Source organism: Phyllopteryx taeniolatus, chromosome 16, assembly GCF_024500385.1.
Source record: "Phyllopteryx taeniolatus isolate TA_2022b chromosome 16, UOR_Ptae_1.2, whole genome shotgun sequence".
Classification (NCBI taxonomy): Eukaryota; Metazoa; Chordata; class Actinopteri; order Syngnathiformes; family Syngnathidae; genus Phyllopteryx; species Phyllopteryx taeniolatus.
In genome coordinates, this window is record NC_084517.1 from 23092246 (window position 1) to 23115547 (window position 23302).

Here is a 23302-nt window from a genome sequence, read left to right on the forward strand (position 1 = left end):
TATACAACAAAGGCAGGTTTTTCAATTGTATTTATATTACTCATTTGCCGGACGTTTGGTTTCAAGTTTAATTTGAGCTGAAAAAAAAATCAAGTTAAGGGGAGACGACAAAATGATTTTCACTTCATAATAGTAGTTACATTATACATCAACATGTATGAGTGCGCGGCGTGGATCACGTAAAGGGAGGGGGGGGGGGGCGCGGGTAACGCAAATCGGAGCTGGTCAACCGGGAGCGGCCGTCATGACCAACGTAAGCAACCGTGACATCGCTTTGGCTTGGTTGCTTGAAGGGGAACTTCAAGAGCGCGGCTCCAGTTTCATCTTTACGTCAAACATTTCAAACGCCATAAATGATATCACGTCAAGTGACCGCTCGCTGTGTGTGAAGGAGGTGCACACGCTTTGCTACAATATAAACTTTTATTCGTTCACTTCAGAAACGAAACGAGGCAATGACAACTCGAGTTGAACGCGTCAACGCAGAAAGTCGTTCTCCCGGCAGCCGCCGCAGCTCGCCAGAAGAAAACCCGGAAGCCGCCGGGTTCGGCGTTTGCGGGCCGAGTCCAGATGCGAGCCGACGGAAATCGGAGTCGGCGAGCGGGGCCCAGCCCAAACAACAAAAGCCAAAAGTCGACGTTCATCGCTGCGTAGAAAACAACCCAAAAAAGATGGCATGAAAAAAGGGGTCAAAGTTCAGAGTCCAGAGTGAGTCCAGGCGGGGAGTTGAAAGAAAAGCCAAAGGCAAGACGTGCTCGGGGAATGTTTCATCTTATTTTATTGTTTTTTTTCTTTTCATAATGGAAAAATAGAAGCTTTAACAAACGTCTTCAATTCTCAAGCAAAAATGCGGAGCGACCCAAAAGCCGAACCGAGCGCGGCCGCTTCCTTTGGCGCTCGCCCCTCAAGTGCTTTTATTGTCAAAAGACTTTGCGCCCGGCCGGTAACGGGCCGATCGGGGACGGCGTGGTGGTCTTTCGCCATCCGGCGAGCCGCGGGCTGAAGAAACGCCAAAGCAACAAAAAGTCGTGATTCGAGCCCCTCCCCCACCGGCGGGATCGTCCGGCCGGGGAGCGAGAGGCGGGGCTTTTATTCAGGGGAGGAGTCAGAGTTGTCCACAGGCTGTCAGGGGGAGGAGCAAGAAGAAGAGCGGCCCGGCGGACCGCAAGGTGGTGATGTCGTCGTCGTCGTCTCTCATACACAAGACACTCATCGTCGTCATCTTCATCATCGTCTTCGTCGTCGTCGTCTTCACACGTCAATCGAGTTGAGGCGTCGCCGGGCAGACTATGTCGTCCATTTTGTCCTCAACGCCAGACGCGCACGCGTGCCGCTCCCGTCGCCACACGCGCATCTGACGCAAACAAGATCACACAAAGAAGGATTACTTGAAGACGGCCATCATTTGTTCAATTCATTGACCAATCGCAGGGAAAAAAAGCGCTCTTTAATTTGCATCCCTTTCTTCCAGGACACCATTTCAAACGGATGACAATTCAGTTCCCGTTTTGGTCCCAAAAAACCCAAAATCAATCGGCGCAAACGTTGATCGTTTTGCATTCCATTGCTCAAGTGCTTTTCTAGGCACTCAAAGATGCTTCGCAATTGCGCGCATCATCCGCCGAGCTCATATCGCGGTCACGCCCGACGGAAGCACGGCTGCCGTTCTGCGCCCGCGGCCCCTCCCGCCGCATTGCTTCGTAGCACGGTTGTTATAGGAAGTGAAAATTAACAAAATAACTACAAATCGAATAACTTTCATCAACGAAATGTTCTTAAAAACGAAAACAACATTTTGCGTTTACAAAACTAACTAAAACCAACCATTGCCAAAATACCCTTTGTTTCGTCTGTCAATTTCAAGCATGAGCTCAGCGAGGTCGCGTCGCCGAGAAGCGACGTCATCGGGCGGCCCCGCCGTCGTATCGAAGACGCCTGCCGACGAGCCGGCGCCTTCGCGGAACCCGCACGTCGCTTATTCGTCTTTTGGGGAAAATTCAGAGAAACGGACAACCGGCGAGAGTCGGCGAATGCCGGCCGCCGTTTCCCGCCACCGAAGGCAGACGAGGAGTTCGTCTGGCTGACGCGGCGAGCGATCAAACTGCTGCGACGGCGGGAAAGCTTGAAAGGCTTCGTCACAATCATCGCGGACTCGACGACGACAAAACGGAGCGGACGCACTTTCCCCGGAGACGCGGCGGGTCAAAGAAAGCTTACTTTGCCGTCTGTCCGACTGTCACAAATCTCAAAGTTTGCAATTTAGCAACAAGGGAAAGAAGAAGCGGATGTTTTTGTCCGCGAAACAGAAGCACATTTCGAGCACGGCCATACGGCAGCGAGTCTCCTGAAGGGGTTGACGGCACCTAATCGAAGCCGAGCAGTTTGCTGCACTTCAAATGACACCGTCCCTGTATTTCATTTGCGGACGCTGCTTCATCTGTTAAGACACTTTATACCTTTTTTTAATTGTAATTTGTTGATTTTTATTACAAACGACTTATTGTGATCTTGTTTTTAATCCCACAGTTGACAAATATCCCAAAGAAAAAAATGTAAACTAATACTGAATTGAATAAAAACTAAACTAACCCTAAAATAAAAATGAAAAACTAAAACCTGCTCTGAAAACAACTTAAAACTAACTGAATTAGAAAAAGGAAACTACCAAAGTACCTAGAATGGAAATGGAAAACTATTCTAACCAGGGTTCGGAGTCAGGTTAAGCGTCCTGCTGCCCGGGAACGGGATGACGACGACGACGACGACGACATGCGCGACACCAACCGGCGATATTGAGCGTTAGCGGATGGACCGAAAATTGACAACCGTGTCAGGAGAAGGTTGAGGAGGGGGACACAAGTGTGTGTGTGTGTGTGTGTGTGTGTGTGTTTCTGACCAGGCCTGGCTCTTGAGCTTGCGTAGCTCCTTCGTGGCCCAGGTGGCCAGCATTTTGGTCCGGCTGGTTTTGGAGCGGCGTCCTTCCGTCAGCAGATCGTTGATGAGCGGGCGGGCCTCCACCAGCTTCATCACGTCTTTGCCGAACGCCGTACACAGGTCGCTGACACGCAAGCACGCACGTTAACAACACACCGGCTTGCACAAGGCTCGAGAACAAAATTGGAAGCAACCTCAAAACAAAACAAAAATTGACCAACCAAACTAGGTTTCCTATTAACTCATTGACTGCCAGCTGTTTTAGAGCATTGCAGCCTGGTCATTGTGGAAGGGGATCCCCCCAGGCTCCATCTGCAGCCCCTTCCCAAGGTTTCAATTGAAGGCCTGTGAAGCCCTGGACTCCTTTAGGCTTAAGGGCCAAACAAAACTTGACTTGATTCAGACTGATCTTTCAAGACCCACATAATATTGTGTTCTGTCACACAGAACCCACAAACAGAAAGATTGACACTTTTTTCTCATCTGGTGAAAGCAGAGTTTGTCGCAAGCTTTTTCTGTTCTTTAGGAATCGTGTTGATTTCACCAAAAACACCGGTTCCTGATCCAAAACGTTGTTTTGGTTTGTCAAGCACAACAGTGACTTGGACGCTAATATTTGCTATTGTGACACCGCAAGCTATAAAACAAAAATGAGTGTGATAAAAACATTTGGCCAAATCATTTTTACAGGTATAAAAGTGAGAAAAAAAAACGCAGCCTCAGCGACACCGACTCATCGCATGGCTCCAGTTGAATGGCAGCGGCTTTTTTACATGCCGGGCGTCACCTTTGCTCGTGATCGCAACTAGGGCTGGCCGACAATTCAATAGATATCGCCAGAGATGTCGTCAACATCAATAGAAAATGCCTTTGATGAGAATTATAAAATACTCATTTTAAAAACCAATTTTATGCCGGAAAAGAGAAGCTAGGAGGAGAGTCGAGATCTAGCCTCAGTCTCAGTCTCTGGAGCTGGAGCTATCACAGTCCAGCTAAGCGCATTTGGTTACGTCCATGTTTTCACAGACAATAATGTGAGTTGCTCCACGCTGAACCAATCGCGGCGTCAATAGAACCAGGTCAAGTTAGGTTGAGCAGCAAGACGTGATAGGTGCTAATGTTTGTAGCCCGCTGAAAAGTTTTATGCTGCTGTCGCAAAGTAGCGTGCAGTGCCGTTTTTTTTTTTTTTTTTTTTTTTTAACCACCCGCCGGCGCACGCTCAACGCTCCAAGCCGAGCTTGAAAACGAGGGATTCGAGTCACTCACCCTGGTCACCAACTCAATTGGAATTGCAAAACTTGAAAGCTTTTGCATGCTGATGCCGATGATACGCCTTGATTAAGTTTTGTGTAACGTTCCGTGTCATGTTCAACCTCTGGCAGAAAATATTTGTGACAGTACAGCACTAAACCGATCGCTATTTTGGCGGCTGTACTGCAAACGGAGTAAGGCCTAAAACGTGCGGCGTCCCGCTATCCCCGACAATATTTTCGCCCACCTGACATACCGAGACGTCCCTGCGGGAGGCGTTCAAGCGCGCCGCTCAGCCTGAAATACGCCTCGAAACGCTCTCCCTGGAACTAGAAAGTTCACGAATCCGTGAAATTAGTATGGAATATTCCCATTCCCTGGTTTTTTCGGGTGCTGCATCCAACAATGACAACTGAGCGGGGAGGCTGTTACGTCACCACTTCCAAATACGGGATGGCCGCACGCCAGCCGCCTTTCACACTGACCAGGTGCCTCCACGGGGAACGTTTAAAAAGAAAACTAATAGGTCTTCTATCACGATATTTTTCCCCAGCCCTAATTGCAACACACCTGATTGACGAGGTGACGCAACTTGTCTCTCCCTCATAATGTCCAATCTTGATCTTCTACTCAAAAGCTGTGCTGCTTGCGAATGCCACGCTGCCACCTACTGGCATGTGTTCGTCATTAGTTTTGTAGACGCTTGAATTGCACGCGATGCATCTGCGCCTTCCCGCCCAAAAACGAACTTCACGAACGTATTCGTCGGTGGCAGTGAACGTCGACCGATAGAAACGTCCGCGGCAGTCAATGAGTTAAGGGCCAAAGTTCAACTCCATCAATTCCTGGTTTATTCCCGTTAACTCCCACTGAAAGTTTCCAACATCGAGGAAGCGTCTTACCCGATGAGTCCGACGGCGTTGGCCACGACCACGTCGGAGTGGTCGTCGTCCTCGGCGATGTGATGGATGAAGGACAGGATGAACTCCACGCGAGGCTGCACCAGCATCACGTCCGCTGCCACCGCAACAACAACAACAACAACAACAACAAAACTCACTCACCCATTCGGGTTGGCAATCGGTCGCTCGTAATGAGATAGCCAAAATGTCCAGCCAAAAGCCTTTTCTCGTGATCGCGCAGTGTTTCCGAACACTCATTCCCGACTCGCCAATCACAACAAAGGGATTTGTCAATTGTTCCGATACAGTTCCCTAAAAATCCATTTCTGGTGATCGGGGAGTCGGGAATGCGTGAATGGTTCCAAACACGTAATTCATCACTCCGGAGCGACTCCCTCATCACGAGATAAAGACTTTTTCACACTGCGGACAATATCGTTGACTCATGAACTTTGTGGTTTTTGTTTGTCAGGTCCCGCAAAACCAGCAAGCCGTGTCAAATTGGCGTGAAGCCTGCAGCTTTCCGGGTGAAAAGGACCCCAAACTTCTCTGCGATGTCATCAAAGCTTCCTGTTGGACTACAGACAGGAAGAGGAACTGACATCGGCGCGTGTGCAAACAGGGGGCGTGGCCTTACGGTGGACGTTCTCCTGGTCGCCCTTCAGACCCTGAATGATGCCCGTGTACGCCTCCAGACAGCCTTCGCGCAGCCCGTTTAGGTAGTCCACCATGTCGTAGTCCGTCTACAACACGCATAAAGTTTTCTTTCAAGCTCGGTGGGATCATCAAACGAGTCACACGGAGCTAGCTTGCGGCGGCGGCCACTCTCAGACAAAAAGTGGTTGTTGACATCACGGTCAGCGTGGTGCATGATTGTCATCACAGAGCAGCGCGAACGTTTGCGCGATCAAGCAGTTAGCGCTTACCTTGTCCACTTGGGCCTGCGAAGCCTGCTGCAGCGTGTCCAACACGATCTCCAGGTACTTCTTGAACTCTCCTCCGATGGCCATGGCGATGTCGCCGAACACCGACAGAATCTGCGGCTTCACCGACCGATGGACGTTCTCGTTCTGCGCACGCCGGACCAGGTTAGGCGGAAGGGGGGTGGGGGGGGGGGGGCAAACGGGGGGGCTCCGCTACTCACCCCGAGGTTCTCCAGGAGGAGCTGCATGATCTCGTCGCAGTAGAGCAGGATGTTGGACGACAGAGCTCGGCACAGGTCGCTCACCAAACCCACGGTGGCCTGACACACCTCCAAAAGCATCGACATAGCGGTGCCTCAATAAAAACTACATTCAGAAGACTTCGTTGGGCGCAAACTGAGCGCGGCTTCCGGTTCCGAACAATCATGACGATCCGCTGGTAGAAGTCCATTTCGCCAAAATTATTTGGAGTAAGAAATCTGATTTTTGGACAAAAATAGAGACTGCCTGCCTATCACAGCTGATTAAAGGTCATAGGTTAAGGGTAAGTTCAAGAGATTGCAGTGTTAGCGCACTCACCTGGTATTCACAATCCCCTTTTATTGTCATGAACATGCATGCACACTAAATGCGTTCTCTGCATTTAACCCATCACAGTGAGCGCATACTCGTACGAGCGAGTGGGGGGGGGGGGGGGGGGGGATAATACTTCACCTTTTAGTGTCAAATTATTTTCTCATTCTTGGGATTGAATGACATCTAATCGCTCTTTGAAAGGCATTTTCCATTACAATTCGATGACCCAAATTAGCCTCTTACTTGCTTTATACACATTACCTTATAATACACTAATGAAAATTATTAGCTTGAAGCTGGAACCAGAAATGAATAACTAATTTTTCTCAATTCAGAAATAACGAAGTTGTCCGCTTTTGAAAGATTGATTTCTTTCTCCTTTTGCGTGTCAACCCCAATTCCAATGAAGTTGGGACGTTGCGTTAAACAACTTGCAAATCATCTTTAACTGGATACACTACAAAGACGTTTAATGTTCAAACTGATCAACTTGATTGTTTTGAGCAAACAATCATGAACTTGGAATTGGATGGCTGCAACACGTTCCAAAAAAGTTGGGACAGGCTCATGTTTACCACCGTGTTCCGTCACCTTTTCGTTTAACGACATTCAATAAACGTTTGGGAACGGAGGACGCCAATTGTTGAAGCTTTGTCGGCGGAATTCGTTCCCATTCTTGCTCGATGTACAGCTTCAGCCGTTCAACAGTCCGGGGTCTCCGTGGTCGTATTTGACGCTTCATAATGCGGCACACATTTTCAAGGGGAGACAGGTCTGGACTGCAGGCAGGCCGGTCTAGTACCCGCACTCTTTTACTACCAAGCCACACTGTTGTAACACGTGCAGAATGTGGTTTGGCATTGTCTTGCTGAAATAAGCAAGCGCGTCCGTGATAAAGACGTTGCTTGGATGGCAGCATGTGTTTCTCCAAAACCTGTATGTACCTTTCAGCATTAATGGTGCCTTCACAGATGTTACCCATGCCATTGGCACCAACACAGACCCTTACCATCACAGATGCTGGCTTTTAAACTTTGCGTCCATAACAGTCCGGATGGTTCTTTTCCTCTTTGGCCCGGAGGACACGACGTCCACAATTTCCAAAAACAATTTGAAAATGTGGATTCGTCTGCCCACAGAACCCTTTTCCACTTTGCATCGGTCCATCTTAGATGAGCTCGGGCCCGGAGAAGCCGGCGGCGTTTCGGAGTGTTGTTGATAAATGGCTTTTGCTTTGCATTGTGGAGTTTCAAGTTGCACTTCCGGATGTAGCGCCCAACTGTATTTACTGACATTGGTCTTCTGAAGTGTTCCTGAGCCCACGGGGTGATATCCTTTACACATTGATGTCGGTTTTTGATGCAGTGCCGCCCGAGGGATCGAAGGTCACGGGCATTCAATGTCGGTCTTCGGCCTCGCCGCTTACATGCAGTGATTTCTCCAGACCTTTTGATGATATTCTGGACCGGAGATGATGAAATCCCTAAATTCCTTGCAATTGTACGTTGGGGAACTATTTTCTCAGGCACTTGTTGACAAAGAGGTGACCCTCGCCCCGTCTTTGCTTGTGAATGACTGAGCAATTCAGCGAAACTCCTTTTCTAGCCAATCGCGGCACCCACCTGTTCCCGACGAGCCCGTTCACCTGTGGGATGTTCCAAACAGGTGGTTGATGAGCGTTCCTCAACTTTCTCCGTCTTTTTTGCCACCTGTCCCAGCTTTTTGGGAACGTGTTCTCAAGTTTGTCAGTTTGAACATGACATATCTCGTCTTTGTAGCGTCTTCAATGAAAATATAGGTTGAACCAGATTTGCAAATCATTGTATTCTGTTTAACACAACGTCCCAACTTCATTGGAATTGGGCTTGTAAAAATGGTACAGTCCCACCAGCTTGCGTGAAGCAGAAAGTAACCTGCTCGCTAACTAACAAAAATGGTGTTTTGAAGGTTGTGTCGGTGGGTTCTTACTCAACGTAAATTGAGAAAGGCTCACAAAAGATTGATACATTTGCGGTCCAGCTTGCATCTCAACGAATAGGAACGGCAGACTCCCAGGATGCACTGCTCTCACATCCCCAATCAATCATTCATCAAAGCAGTCCTACCTGATACTCTGCGTAATTCTTCAGGCCGATGGTGAGGAAAGGCTTGAAGGCCTCCATGTACTTCTGGAATTCTGCTCCCAGAACTGAAGCCGAAATCCCAAATGAGTCACGACGCCACACGTCGGAAGACGTCGTTTTCCTTACCTTCCACCAGGGTGGAGACGGCCATGAGCGCCTCCTGCTGCACGCCTCCGGAACCGGCCGTGCTCTGGAACATTCTGAGCAGCGAGGCCATCACCACGTCCGAGATCTGCAGGGCGTCCTGGTGCTGCACCTTCCGGAGGACGTTCTGAAAAAGACCCACGAGGAAGCGTCAGGCGGCGACGCGGCGAGGGCGGTGGACGGCTCACCTGGAGCGTGGCGCACAGCAGCGACTGAAGGTCGTTGAACTGGATTCTGTCCGAGGTGCTCTGGATGTGCGACTGCGGGAGCAGGAAGTTGTGTCATCTTCACGCAGCGTCAATTTGTTGACATAAGCATTTATAGAACAACAATGCATGGAAAGGAAGATTATATAACTAAATGGGTCTTTTTAGTTTACACTCCAGATGAATGCGTGTGAAAATGTGACTTTGGCTAGGAATGTTTCCAAAGTGCTTGGTGTAAAGCGAGCCTACCTCCCAAGATGGACGGTGCTGGAATCCAAGCACCGAACTAAAGCGCTCAAAGGCATTCTCACCTCCATCTGTAAGACCTGCTGGAGCCTCTCCATGATGACCAGGGTGGTCTTCTGCACGGCGGGGTAGCAGTCCTTAGCGCTGTTCTTCACGATCTCCATAAGCGCCTCGTAGGCGGCGGAGCGCAGGTTGTTCTGATGGCCGTCAGGTCTGCACAACGAGCGACAGCAGCGTGACGGAAGGCCACGACACGAGCGAGCCAAAACCTTGCCTGCCTGTGGTCTAAACCAGGGCGCTTGTTCAACGTTTGGGTCCAGAGACCACCTAGTGGGGGATTCCCCCGCCCAAGGACCACCTCATAATCCCAACACCAAGTACAATGTTTTCCGTTTATAAACTGGGGATGTCCCAATCACAATTTGATGGGGTTTTTTTGCACCCGAGTCAATCACTGTGGAACCTCGATAGAACGGACTAATATGGGTGGGGTTTGTCCAATATCGCCGATTACATTAAAGCACTTTTCTAAAGCCATATGCACCCATAATACCGCACAGGTTTTGTAGGTTTTTTTGTGGCCTAAAACACCCAGTACAGTACAAAGTTAGTGAAAATAAATATTTTCAAAAAGCTTGAAAAGGTTTAAAAGTTCAATATTTTATCCAAACTGAGCATGCTGGTGTGGTTGGTCCTGGTGACATTGTTGACGTACAGTCCTCATCATAGGCGAGTCCCTTTCATGAGCCGCGAGGAGTTAGTGTGCTTCCTAGTTCCAAATCTGTTTCCAAAGGCAAACGGCTTGACACAAAAGAAAAACTGTTACTGTGCAAAAGATGGCATGTTCCAGACGGACTTGTGTTCCTCTAGAGTTCACGCTGCAGCCATACCACTCGCTCTCTCTCTCTCTCTCTCTGCCAGCCCTCCATGTACAATACAGCCATTATCACATGGCCGCCATGTAGGGAGGATCTAGTCATATTGTATATCTGTGACCCGCGAATACGTTGGTCCCACTCTCTGCCTGCATTGCGCCACAGCGGCAGTAAACAACAGTGGCCCATTCTGGAACTAACAGCCGTTGATAGAACAGTTTAAGTGACAAATGGAAACTATTTTTGGACACATTGTTCGGTCCCGACGGTCCGTTTTATCGAGGTTTCACTGTATATGCATGTATAATATATACAAAGAATATTTAAATCCTTGTAACGCTCAAAATAAACCTTAAAAATTCTCTACATTTGATGACAGTACACATTGAACTGGTCAAAATGTGTATTGGCCCAACTCAGGCAATTCATTTGAGCAGCAGGACTAGTGTTGCACCAAGTACCGATACCAGTACTGTACCGATGTATTCTGACAAAAATAGCACAGTACAGGTAGTTTAAAAAAATAAATACAACATTTCATTTAAAAAAGACAATTCATACGGTGTCTTAAAGGCCAGTACCCAAAAAGTTGACAGTCAGCCAGAATAATTGTAATGTTCACATTGCCATACAAAAAAAACTAATCTGAATTGACCTGTAGTGTGAACATAGCGTCTGTCACTGCGAACACAGGGGAGCAACTAGCAACTGTAATTGTCACGAAGGAAAAGACGAAACAAGCGGAGATTTTGTTTTCCCGTTTTTCTGTATGACAAGAAAGCAGATCACACTGAGCATGTTTGCCAATCAATGTTCATGGTGGCCATTGATATGTCGCAAATGCAATCATTTAGTCATGTTGGAAACTTGAGCCGAGCTGAGCTACGTGCTTCTAAGCCGCAAATATTTGCCAGAGGTCACCTTGCCTCACTTGTACCGCGGTCTTCGACATGAGAAGCTTGTGAGATCACAATCATGAGAGCTTTTCATTGGCTCGAGGCTAAGAAGGTAGGCAGGAGTTACTGGTTTGACTTTTTGAAACGAGACAGAATAATGAGTCCAGTACGAGAAGCCGAACCCTGACCTGTCCGTCGTCTCCAGCAGCTTCTGGACGATGAGCTCGAAGGAGGACGACAGGCAGTACGTGCTGGGCTCCTCCTGGTCATCGCCCACCTCCGTGGCCTCGTACGCCGCCTCCGCCAGAGACGAGAAGGCCTGAAGGGACGAGCGCGAGCCCCGCGTCAGCTTCGCGGCACGCTACGCCCGCCGTGCGACCGCCCGCTTACCCAGCACACGTTGTTGGCCACCCGCGGCTCGGCCCCCAGGCCCTCGATCAGACACTGCAGGAGCGGCGCCAGGTAGACTTCATTGATGACCGCCTCGGGCAGCAGCTCGCAGATCCGACCCACGGTCCACGCCGTGGTGTCCCTCACCACCACGCCGGGGTCCTTCATCAGCTCAATCAGCGTCGGCATCGCCTGAGCAAATAATGACATCAATAATTGAGCGGGAGCGGCGTATTCTCAAGTTCTAAAGGTCGGCACGTGGTCCTGCGACCCACCTGGATGACGAGCGGTTTGAGCTGGCTGGGCTCGGGTCCTTCCAGGATGGAACCGAAGGCCATGACGGAGGCGTCGCGGTAGCGCCAGTCGGGGTGCTTAATGTGCTCTTTGATGAAGGGCAGGATGTGCGGCACCACGTCGTCCTCGCAGCATGTGGACAGCAGCATCAGGCAAACGCCCGCCGCCTTGCACGGGTTCCAGTCGTCGTCGTCGTCGTTCTCGTCCTGAGCGCCGCCGGTAAACGTGCGCAAACATCAACAAAGCGGGCCGGACGAAAGGAAGGAAGGAAGGAAGGAAGGGCGAGGCGGGGGAAGCCCGTACGCTACCTGCTTGATGAGGGTCTGAGTCAGGATGGGGACCAAGTACTGCAGCGCGCCCTTGGCGTAGAACTTACTGGTGTGCTCTGGGGGGCGGCCCTGCTCCGAGGCCTGGTAAACGCAAAGCCTGGGTTCAGTCATTCAATCATCCACACTACCTAGGGAGTTTTATCTCGTCGGCCTAGATAGTTCCCTGAATTGCCCACTGAAAATCCAGTTGTAGTGATTGGGGAGTTGGGAAGGATGACTGACTCACCGCGTTCGGAACCATTCCTCATTCCCTACTCCCCAATCACTGTCAGGATTTTCAGATAGTGGACTGTAATGGTTCAGCGAATACAGTGTTCCCTCGCGCTGTCACAGCTCACCTATTGCAGATTTGTTTTATGGTTTTTTTTCTTTCTTTCAGCTTGTCCCCTTAGCGGTGGCCACATCGTGTCATCCTTTTTCATGTCAGCCTCTCTCCTGCATCCTCCTCTCGAACACCAACTGCCTTCATGTCTTCCCTCACGACACCTATCAACCTTCTCTTTGGTCTTCCTCTCGCTCTCTTGCCTGGAAGCGCCATCGTCATCACCCTTCGACCAATATACTCACGCTCTCCCCTCTGGACGTGTCCAAAACATCCGAGTCTGCTCTCTCGAACTTTGTCTCCAAAACATTGAACCTCGGCCGTCCCCCTGATGAGCTCATTTCTAATCCTATCCAACCCGAACCTCAACATCTTCATTTCCGCCACCTTCAGCTCTGCTTCCCGTCGTCTCTTCAGTGCCACTGTCTCTAATCCGTACGTCATGGCCGGCCTCACCACCGTCTTCTAAACTTTGCCCTTCATCCTAGCAGAGACTCCTGTGTCACGTAACATACCCGACACCTTCCTCCGCCCGTTCCAACCTGCTTGGACCTGTTTCTGAACAGCTCACTCACCATTGCTCTGGACTGTTGAGCCCAAGTATTCCGAGGCCCCCACTCTTGCTCTCTCTTCCCCCTCCACACCTCTCATTCATGCACATATATTCGTCTTACTTGGGCGAATCTTCATTCCTCTCCTTGCCAGTGCATGCCTCCACCTTTTAACTGTTCCTCCACCTGCTCCCTGCTTTCTCTGCAGATCACAATGTCATCTGTGAACATCGTGGTCCACGGGTATTCCAGTCTAATCTCATTTGTCAGCCTCTCCACCACCACTGCAAACAGGAAGGGGCTCAGGGCTGATCCCTGATGCACTCCCACCTCCACCTCCACCTTCAACTCCTCTGTCACACCTACAGCACACCTCACCGCAGTTTTGCTGCCCTCATACATGTCCTGTACTAATCTAACATACTTCTCGGACACTCCAGACCCATGCATGCAGTACGATAGTTATTCTCTGGGTACTCTTGTCATGGGCTTTCTCTAGATCTACAAAGACAATGTAGCTCCTTCTGACCTTCTCTGTACTTCTCCATCAACACCCACAAGGCAAATAATGCATCTGTGGTACGAAACTATACTGTTGCTCGCAACGACTCACTTCTGTCCTGAGTCTAGCCTCCACTACTTCATTTTGTGGCTCATCAACTTTATTCCTCTATAGTTCCCACAGCTCTGCAAATCACCCCTGTTTGTACAAGGGATGTGGGGATCAGCACATTTTCCCACCATTCCTCAGGCATCTCACCCGCTAGAATTCCGTTGAAAAACCTGGTCAAAAACTCCACAGCCACCTCTCCTAGATGCTTCCCTACCTCCACAGGTATGCTATCAGGACCAACTGCCTTTCCATTTTTCATCCTCTTTAAGTGCCTTTCTAACTTCCCCCCGACTAACCATTGCTACTTCCTGGTCGGCCACACTACTGGTCGCCTTTTCTACTCTTCCTTCTCTCTCATTTCCTCAGTCATCAACTCCTCCAAGTATTCTTTCCACCTATCCAGCACACTGCTGGCACCAGCCAAGACATTTCCATCTCTGTGCTTAATCACCCTTACCTGCTGCACATCATCTTCCCATCTCTGTCCCTCCGCCCGGCCAACCTGTATAGATCTTTTTCTTCTCCTTTAGTGTCCAACTTGGCATACATGTCGTCATCTGCCTTTTGTTCGGCCTTTGCCCTACGTGGCATCTCCGTGTATTCCTTTCTCCTCAGTCCTCTCAGTGTCCCACTTCTTAGCTAACCTTTGAGATTTGAGCCTCCTTCTCTCCCTTCCTACCAGAAGACCAACCAAGTGCTCTCCTGCCTGTCTCTCTGATCACCTTGGCTGTAGTGGTCCAGTCTTCTGCAAGCTCCCCCTGTCTCACCTCTTCTCGAAAAGCAGGTACGCCAGCTTCGTAAAATTCAGTAGGCGGCACTTTTAACAGTCCCAAAAGGTGACAATCTGACATTTTTGGACGGTACTCAAGCCGACTGCGGCTTCTCCGTTCCCATTCCACAACCTTTTGAAAATGTTTCATTGGGTTCCCCTTCCAAAACGAGGAATCCGACAATGACGTCACTCTCAAAATGGCTGACAGGCCCATCCATTTTCTGAGCCGCTTCTCCTCACTAGGGTCGCGGGGGTGACAGGCTTAAATGAAATGGAATTGATTTTTTAATAAAGCTTTGATCAAGAATTTAAACCACAAACTGAAAGTTTGCGATGAAAAAAATCAAGGAGCAGGTTCAATTCAATTTCTGACTGCACCTCGTATACGAGGAGGACATTTTCTGGTGACGCACCGTCGGGACGCCCTCACAAACCTCGGACGCCTCAATGGCGAGGTCCATCTCCTCATCGCACACGTTGGACCAGAACTCGATGCCCTGCAGCGCCACCTCATCGATCTCGCTCTTCATCGCCTCGATGGTGATCTGAGAACACGAACAAATCCAAGTTTACTCAACTCCTGCCTCTGCCATACAGTTTGATACGTGCTTCTGGGTTACCCGGCTGGTTCTATGTGTGGTTCTCGTTGTTTTACATGTGGTTGAGTCACGGAGTTGGTTCTTAGTGTGGTTCTAGGTTCCTGGCTTAGTTCTACATAGGGGTCTGGGTCACTAGATTTGTTCTGGGCCTAGGTTCATTCTGTGTTACTAGCCTGAGTCTATCTGTGGTTCTGAGTTACGAGGTTAGTTCTAAGGTTCTGGGTCATTGAGTTGTACGTGCAGGTTTGGGTCATTGCGATTGGTCACCAGGTCGGTTTGCGGTCATTCTTACCGCGAACAGAGCGGGGCCCATGTAGGCCTCCATGTACTGATAGTACAAAGACATGATCTTGACCAGGTTCTGAAGGGCCGCCACCCGCACCTAAAGACACAGATTACATGATCAGCTGTGTGCGGGTCGACTTGGTTCCGGTGTTCCTGGCGTTACTCACTCGGGTATCTGGACACTGTGTGGCCTCGCACACCACCTGCATGATGACGTGCCTCTCAGTCTGCGGGACGCACAGCCGGCAAACATCAGCAATTTAGCGGGCAACTTACTGGTGTCGGCGGCGGCGCACCTCCTTGTCAAAGTTGGCTTTGGTGAACTCCAGAGAGTTGAGGAGCGCGTTTGTGGCGGCCAGTTTGACATTGTTGCTGGGCTCCTCCTTCCTCATGCCCTGGATGATGGCCGTCAGGATCTCGTTGCCGTTTTCCTGAAGCTGCTCGGGATCCTGCAGACAAAAAAGCCTACGTCACGCACGCACGCTGAGCACTGGTGGCAAAAGTACGAGTGCTCTGTACTGGTAAAAGTACTGATTCAACTTCTTGACTTAAACTTGGCCTTTTTCATTAACTTAGTACAGTACTCATACTGACAAGGAACAAAAAAGTTAAATTACATCACGGTTTAAACCAAGAGCGAGGTAGTGTGGGCTGGACTTTCATGCCATCCAAACCAACACGCTCCCATAGCTTGCTCACGTTGTGAATTGACAAAACAAAAAACGCTAAATTAGCTAATGATAAAGAGAGAAAACCACGTTTTCAGATTAGACTAAGAGTTTTTGAAGGCCAGAAGCGGGTGCTTTTTGGGTCGGTACAAGACAACATGTGTCGCCAATTATTCTCGGAACCAAAAACAATTCTCTTAAAAAGGGTCACGCATGGGGGACGTTTTAACTTCTTACCACTCCTTTTGGGAACCGACAGGACATGGTACTTCAGTGTGGGATACTCCCCCCCCCATTTCTTTGTTTTGTTTGTACAGCATGTTCAAAATAAAACTCAAGCAATCAATATCTCCCTTGGCTGAATCGTTAATCATCGCTAATTCATTCTCCATTTCCCTGCTGCCCGTTTTTCCCCCACATTGTAAGACCCAAGATCTCAATCAAGATGTCGACTGCGGCCGACTTTGCTTCTCGCTATTGACGTCGCGTCATCATACACCAAGGTTGATAAAGGACGTCGAAATAAAAATACTTGAGTACAGTAGTGAAGTATTTGTACTTGGTTACTACTCCCCTACCCCCGTTCGAGGTGGGAGAAGGGGACCACTCACAATGTCCTGGCAGATGTATCCGATGGCCTCCAGGGTGGACTCCTTCATGTGCTCGGTACTGGACGGGCCGGTCACGTTGGCCACCAGCTGCGGGATGAGTTCGGGCCACTGGTGAACCGGAATCTCGGCGCAGGCGATGCCGGCCACGCACTGCGACGCCGAGCTGGGCCGATACGTCTCCGTGCCCAATGTCTGCAGAACCTGAGAGGTGTGGAAAAGAACGTGCGATATCTGATGTAGTGGGACTTGTTGCACTTGTGGTCTGTGGATTTTCAATAGTGAATGTAACACTCAGCTTATTTACAATATTTTAGGCATTAAGGGACCCCAAACCGTAGAAAACCAAAAAGTGAGAAATCTGCGTGGATTTCCCATGTGGAAGTGGGATCGTGTGTTTCTGTTTGACCATTTGCCAGTCTCAGTCTGTCCGATTTATGTGTATTGATCAGAGCCATTTACATTTGAATCATTTTTATTGCTCAAGTATGTTCAAAACCCATACATACATACATACATATACACACGTATATATACGTGTGTGTGTATATATATATATATATATATATATATATACACACACACACACACATATATATATAAGGCTGCTCCTTTGTTATTTTGGCTGTGCGCTTTGGGTCGTCGTCGTGTCGGAAGGAGAAAAACAGCCCCCGCACCACCATGCTTCACAGTAGGGCTGGTGTTAGCCAGGTGATGATCAGTGCCTCTTCTTCTCCAGACATGACGCTTGCAATTCAGGCCAAAAAGTTGTATTTTGGGTTAATCAGACCAGAGAATTTTGCTTCTGCAGGTCTGAGAATCCCTAAGGTGCCTTTTGCCAAACTCCAAGCGGGCTGCAATGTGCCTTTTAGCGAGAAGTGGCTTCGGTCTAGTCACTCTAGCATAAAGGCCTGATTGATGGAGTGCGTTAGCAACGGTTGACCTTCTGGATGGTTCTATCCCCGCAAGGGAACACTGGAGCGCCGCCTCAGTGACCATAGGGTTCTTGTTCACCTCTCTAAACAGAGGCCCTTCTCCCCCGGTTATTCAGCTCGGTCAGACGGCCAGATCTAGGACTGCTCCCGGTGATTTCCAACTACTTCAGCTTTCCGAATAATCGAGACCACGGTGCTTTTCGGGACCTTCAATGCTGCTGACGTTCTTTTGCATGCTTCCCCAGATTTGCACCGTGACACAATTCGGTGTCTGAGGTCTGCAGACAATTGCTTAGTCTTCATTGCTCGGTTTCTGCTCTGATATGCGCTGCCAACTACGAGACCTTATATAGACGGACGGGTGTGTGCCATTCCAAATGTTCAATCAACTGAAGTTACCACAGTTGGACTCCAAGTTGTAGAAGATTTCAAGGAGGATCAGTGGAAATCGGATGTACCTGAGCTTCAATTTGAGTGTCATAGCAAACGGCGTGAATCCTTGCGTACCTATTATGTTTGAATGTTAACATTTGTAATCAATTTAAACAAATGTTTGAACATTTTTTTACTTGGTCATTTTGGCGGCACGGTGACAGACTGGTCAGCACATCTGCCTCCCACTTCTGAGGACCGGGGTCCATATCTCAGCCCCGGCTGTGTGGAGTTTGCATGTTGTCCCCGTGCCTGCGTGGCTTTCCTCCCGCATCCCAAAAACATGCGCGGTAGGTTCACTGAAGACTCTAAATTGCCCGTAGGTGCGAACGTGAGTGCCAATGGTTGTTTGTTTATATTTGCCCTGTGATTGGCTGCCGACCAGTTCAGGGTGGACCACGCCTCTTGCCCAAAGATAGCTGGGATAGGCTCCAGCATGCCCACGACCCGCGTAAGGATAAGCGGTACAGAACATGGATGGATGGATGATGGGATATTTGATGTCGATTTATAAATTTAAAAAAAAACTAGACTCAAATCAGCTTTAGAATAAGTCTGTAACATAAAAATGTGGAAAAGGTGAAGTGGTGTGAATCCTCTCTGTTGGCACTGTATACGTGGTCTCAGCAGGGGAAATGTCTTGAAGAGGTTTTCTGAGCTGCGAGCAGAAGTGAAAGGCTTCATCGCAAAGGATGGGACGGCCGTTTTTTCTGTGCCAAGTGATCCCAAATGGTTCATGGACTTGGCTTTTCTTGTTGACATCACACAGGAGCTAACAAGAAGGTACAAGGCCAGGAGCAGCTGGTTGGTGCTGCTTATGACAAGGCCAGAACATTTGCCACCAAACACGGTATTCGACTTGAAGACAAAGAGTCACTTTTCAAATCTTTGCGCAGCCCTTCTCCTTCGATGTGCAAGATGCCCCTCGTGTTCTCCAAATGGAGCTCGTTGACCTGCAGTACAATTCTTGACTTGAGACCCCAGCTCTACAGTGAGCGTATGCGTCACCGCCAAAAAGTCTCCAATGAAATCAAACCTGTTCGATTCCACCGCGACTCGGCTCGTCCCCGCGAGCAGCGGAGACTCGAGTCCCCATCGGCTCGTCAACTAGTCTTCGGGCCAGTGAGCCAGAGTTCATAGGTCTAGAGCGCTAGTAAGCAATGTACGGTGTCCAGTCGTGTGGTAATACTAACAGAGATTTTTTTTTTGTGGGGGGGGGGGGGGGGGTATAAAAGTGTTTGAAACTTGCTCTTGATCTTCCAAGATTCATTCCAGGTATTCTCTGTAGCAGAACGAGCTCTGTTCCCCGGCATAACCCCGCCCTCCCCGTCAACTTACGTAGTTTTTGATCTGGCAGCGAGCGTTGGCGTCCACAGCCAGCCATCTCTGCTGGTACCGAGCTTTGACGTCCGGGTCTTTGGCGGTCAGAGAGTTCTTCACCTGCAGGCCCGCCGCCACGCGTGCTACCTGCGTGTTTCCCGGGTTGGCCAACACTTTGGACAACTCCACCAGGAAAGTCGGCTGAGGGGACAGGACAACAACGATCAACTTCACATGTCCATCAAACGCCCTTCGGACAGTCTGACAAGATGACATCGGCTACGTTGTGCGTTCATGACATTCATCGAGCTACAAACTTATTCCCCCCTTTGCTGCAATTATATTGACGTAAGGGTCTTTTTTTTTTTTTTTCCCCCTCCCCTTCTCCTCCAGTATTTGGCTGTTTGCACAGTCCACTGCACATGCCGAAGCGTAACAGAGTATAACTTGGCTATCATCGTATATTACGATCAGTCGTAACCTCCACGCGCCTGCAGAAACACGCGTTGACATTTCTATACCTTTGTATCGACACTCTATACGTCGTTTAATTAGTGTGTGGGCACTTCTGGTTAGATGCAAAGTGTATTTCGCTGCCTTGTATTTGTCATGTACGACACACACGAGCGCACATGCAAGGGTAGTCGGACATCTACATTTAGGCACTCACCGCCTAATTTCAGGCTGTGACATCATGAAAACTTATCTGAGGAGCATTGCACGAGATGGGCGTTATCTGGACTGCAATATTTTGCCACACAGACAGGGTGGCGCTCAAACAGAAAGTTGGAAGTGGCTCCTAAAACTGTCAAAGAAGAAGAGAAGATTGGCAAAAGCCAGATTTTCTTTCCTGCTTCACAGAACAACTGTGGGAGGGGGGCATATGATCCGAACGGTACCACGCCTGCCTCCATTTGAGACAGGAAAAGCCCCGGTATGTGTACAATGTGCTTGGGCCCGTGACATCATCAGCCCACAATGCATTGCGTGACAATCATCTTGAAACTTTCATCAGCAAGGCCAATGAAACTTAATATACATGATTGTTGTGAGGCTCCTAGTTCATATTGAGTAGATGTGCAGCAGTTGCTCCCAGGACAATTGCCAAGCTTTAGGGCAGCAGTGTCAAACGTAATGCCCGCGGGCCAGAACCTGCCCGTCAGGGGAGCCAATCCAGCCAGTGGGAAAGTGAACACGCGCAATGCAATTTTTCGATCAAACTGTTGTGGCCAATTTTATACACTGGAGGGCGCACTGACAACCACTTAAATGACTTTCTGAAATTGGCTGCAACTCAGGATTCGAAAGCTAAAAGATGCCAAGTTTCAGGCGCAAAGTAAGCTGACTTTTATGTCAAATACTGTGCCACCTTTGCACTAAGGTTCTTTCAAAATGAAGACCTCAGAGAAATATTTCAAGACACTGAATACACAATTGTCCCAAAAATTAAATGTACCGGCATTAACCAGATAACTAGCAACCCTTTACTGCTCAGTGACTGTTTTTTTTTTTGTTTTTTTTTCGTCAATGTCTTTCTGTCTCCAAAGCGTTCTCTGTCAATTGACCGTCTGTTGTCGTACTAGAGCGGCTCCGACTACCGGAGACAAATTCCTTGTGTGTTTTTGGACATACTTGGCAAATAAAGATGATTCTGATTCTGATACAGTTCAAGAGGTTGGAAAAGGGTTCCTGCAGGGCTTTTCTCCAGGTACTCCAGTTTCCTCCCACATCCCAAAAACATGCATGTTAGGTTGATTGAAGACTAAATTGCCCATAGGTGTGAATGGTTGTTTGTCTATATGTGCCCTGCGATTGGCTGGTGACCAGTTCAGGGTGTACCACGCCTCCTGCCCGCAATTTGCTGGGATATGCTCCAGCATACCTGCGACCCGCGTGAGGATAAGCGGTGTAGAAAATGGATGGATGGATGGATGGATAAAAGTTAAATATATAGACCCACTTTGATCAGTAAGTTGTACATCGAATCCATAATACTGTTGAAACTGCACTCATTTTGTCATGAACTTTCAGACAGGTCATATTTGCAACAATAAATAAATGTGAATATTATCTGAACATAATTATTTGCACCAAAACAATGGGAACAATTTGTAATAGTGGTCATTTATAGGTTATTAGGCCATTTATATTCTGGTAAGGCCCACTTGAAATCAAATTGGGGTGAATGTGTGCCCTGAACGCAAATGTTTAGGTTTAGTAGTAGTCAGTTGAATTTTAGGGTGTAGCCGGGAGATGCTAATGCTAGCGCCGGTCGGGCTGGCGGGCTCCACGCCCGCGCGCGTCATCCTACTCACCAGGTTCTCTATGGCCGCCTGCTCCAGAAACTTCTGCGCAGCCTCCAGCTCATTCCGATCTGCACACAAGCAATCATGACCACATGAAAACCCCCGTCAAGAGTGTCAAGCACTCAACGGGATCAAAATCAAGTCAATCAAAGCAAAGGGCGGCGAGGCTCCAACGTGCGCGTTAGCCTGTTAGCACGGTAGCACGAGCCGGTTTGCGGCCGGCCAGGGCCCGCTTGACGGAGAACAAACAAACAAACAAACAAAAAGTTTCCAAGACGACTCGAAAGTCGCTGAACAGCCCCAAAAGTTGATTGACAAGCCCCTCGCCACCAACGGGAGAAGGCTGACGGCTACATGCTAACGGGCTAGCAGAGCGGCTAACGGCATGGCCACCAGGCTCGCAAAATAACGCTAACAACAATTCAACAACATATCCGCGTCCGAAGCACACTGCGCTTCTACCGTCACACCCAAAGTGTCGAGTCGGGCTCGAGCGGGCAGCCTCGCATCACGGCGAGCGAACGCCCGACCGCCGTGAGGCCGTCGCGGTTGTTAGCACGCTGCTAGCAGCTAACTAGCCCGCTAACAGCGACAAACTTTCACCGGTCCTGTGCAGGGCGCGGCGGTTGCGAGCCATCCGCCTAGCCGGTCGCCCGCCGACACTCGCCTGGAGAGATGGTTTTCTCGAGGATTGTGATGAGCTCCATTCCGTCCGTCCGTCCGTCCGGCAGCCGCTCGCTCGCCCGTCGAGTTTCGCTTGCCAACAAGAGCGACTGACTGACTGACTCGTTCCGATCGGTGCCGGCAGCCACTCGTACCCGTCCGAGGTTCCTCGGTGTTGTCTCGCTATGTATCTTTAGTCGTGGAGGGTGCTTAGGGGTGTCGGTGGTGGTGAGCTGAAGCCGCCTCGCAGTCGTCGTCGCCGCCGCCCGTTCGCATCGCTCGCTCGTGCTGTCGCGAGGGAAAGGCCGCGCGCTCCCGGCCGGCGGAAGGATATCGCACCACAGGGACGCGCCTCGCTCCCCAGCCGGCGGAAGGATATCACACCACCGCCGATGCCTTCAGGGACCGTCGGACATCCTCAACGCCGCAGGGCGGAAACCTAACGAACGCTTTTCTTCGGCCTCTCCGGAGCCTCGGCTTGATGAAAGACGACTTCGATGTTTTCTACGACATCGATTTTCATCAATCAATGAATCTCGTCGTTTTTGACTGACGACAAAAGCGAGCCGACGGCGGCAACGAACTCGGGTGGAGGACGCATTTGTGGGGAACATGAACGCAACGGCGCGAGCACGTGTGATCCAAACGGTTGTGGTTGTCGGTGAAGGCGCGCCTCGTGATGATTGTTGTGGTTTTATTAGTTTCTTCCGAACAAAACAGCAGCAAACAAACACGTAGTTAGATTTTTTGTTTTACTTGAAGGGTCGCGGGAAATGACGTTCTCGGTTCGTGACACAAGTGACTTTGAAGAACGCGTGACGTCATCACGTTACACCTCATGAGGGAGTAGCCGTCATACAACGTAATGCCTTCTTCGTGTCACATACCCAATTATTCAGACGGGTTCAAGGTTTGTCGAAAGGAATGTTTGTGTTTCGGCGTCTGAATGTTCAATTGTGACATGTTGATCCATCTTGTGTTCATGACACAATAAATGTACATTCATGGTTCTATTGCTTTTTATTAATATTGGATCTAGGATTCATTCGCAACTTTTGAGACATTCAATCCTGTCAACAGTCTTTAGCATGCATGCATATAATAGGTGTTTTTATGTTCTTATTTTACTAGCAGATTGC

General features: G+C 49.3%; 1 protein-coding gene and 1 non-coding gene across 2 annotated transcripts; both read right to left on the reverse strand.

The window, feature by feature from the left end:
* Positions 1 to 755: 755 nt before the first annotated feature.
* Positions 756 to 22541, reverse strand: kpnb1 (karyopherin (importin) beta 1). The gene is made up of 22 exons (XM_061750064.1): positions 22168 to 22541; positions 21510 to 21568; positions 19213 to 19395; positions 16511 to 16711; positions 15528 to 15680; positions 15399 to 15458; positions 15239 to 15328; positions 14782 to 14892; positions 12069 to 12170; positions 11742 to 11966; positions 11467 to 11658; positions 11265 to 11395; positions 9371 to 9518; positions 9042 to 9113; positions 8836 to 8980; positions 8692 to 8774; positions 6232 to 6339; positions 6014 to 6157; positions 5725 to 5830; positions 5088 to 5202; positions 2897 to 3058; positions 756 to 1354 (listed from the first exon to the last, which is right to left on the reverse strand). Coding segments are annotated over exons 1-22 (2631 nt in total). The 5' UTR covers positions 22208 to 22541; the 3' UTR covers positions 756 to 1353.
* On the reverse strand, positions 5551 to 5693 carry LOC133466679 (small nucleolar RNA SNORA79). The gene has a single exon (XR_009785010.1). It is a non-coding gene; the product is annotated as a small nucleolar RNA SNORA79 (small nucleolar RNA).
* Positions 22542 to 23302: the final 761 nt, after the last annotated feature.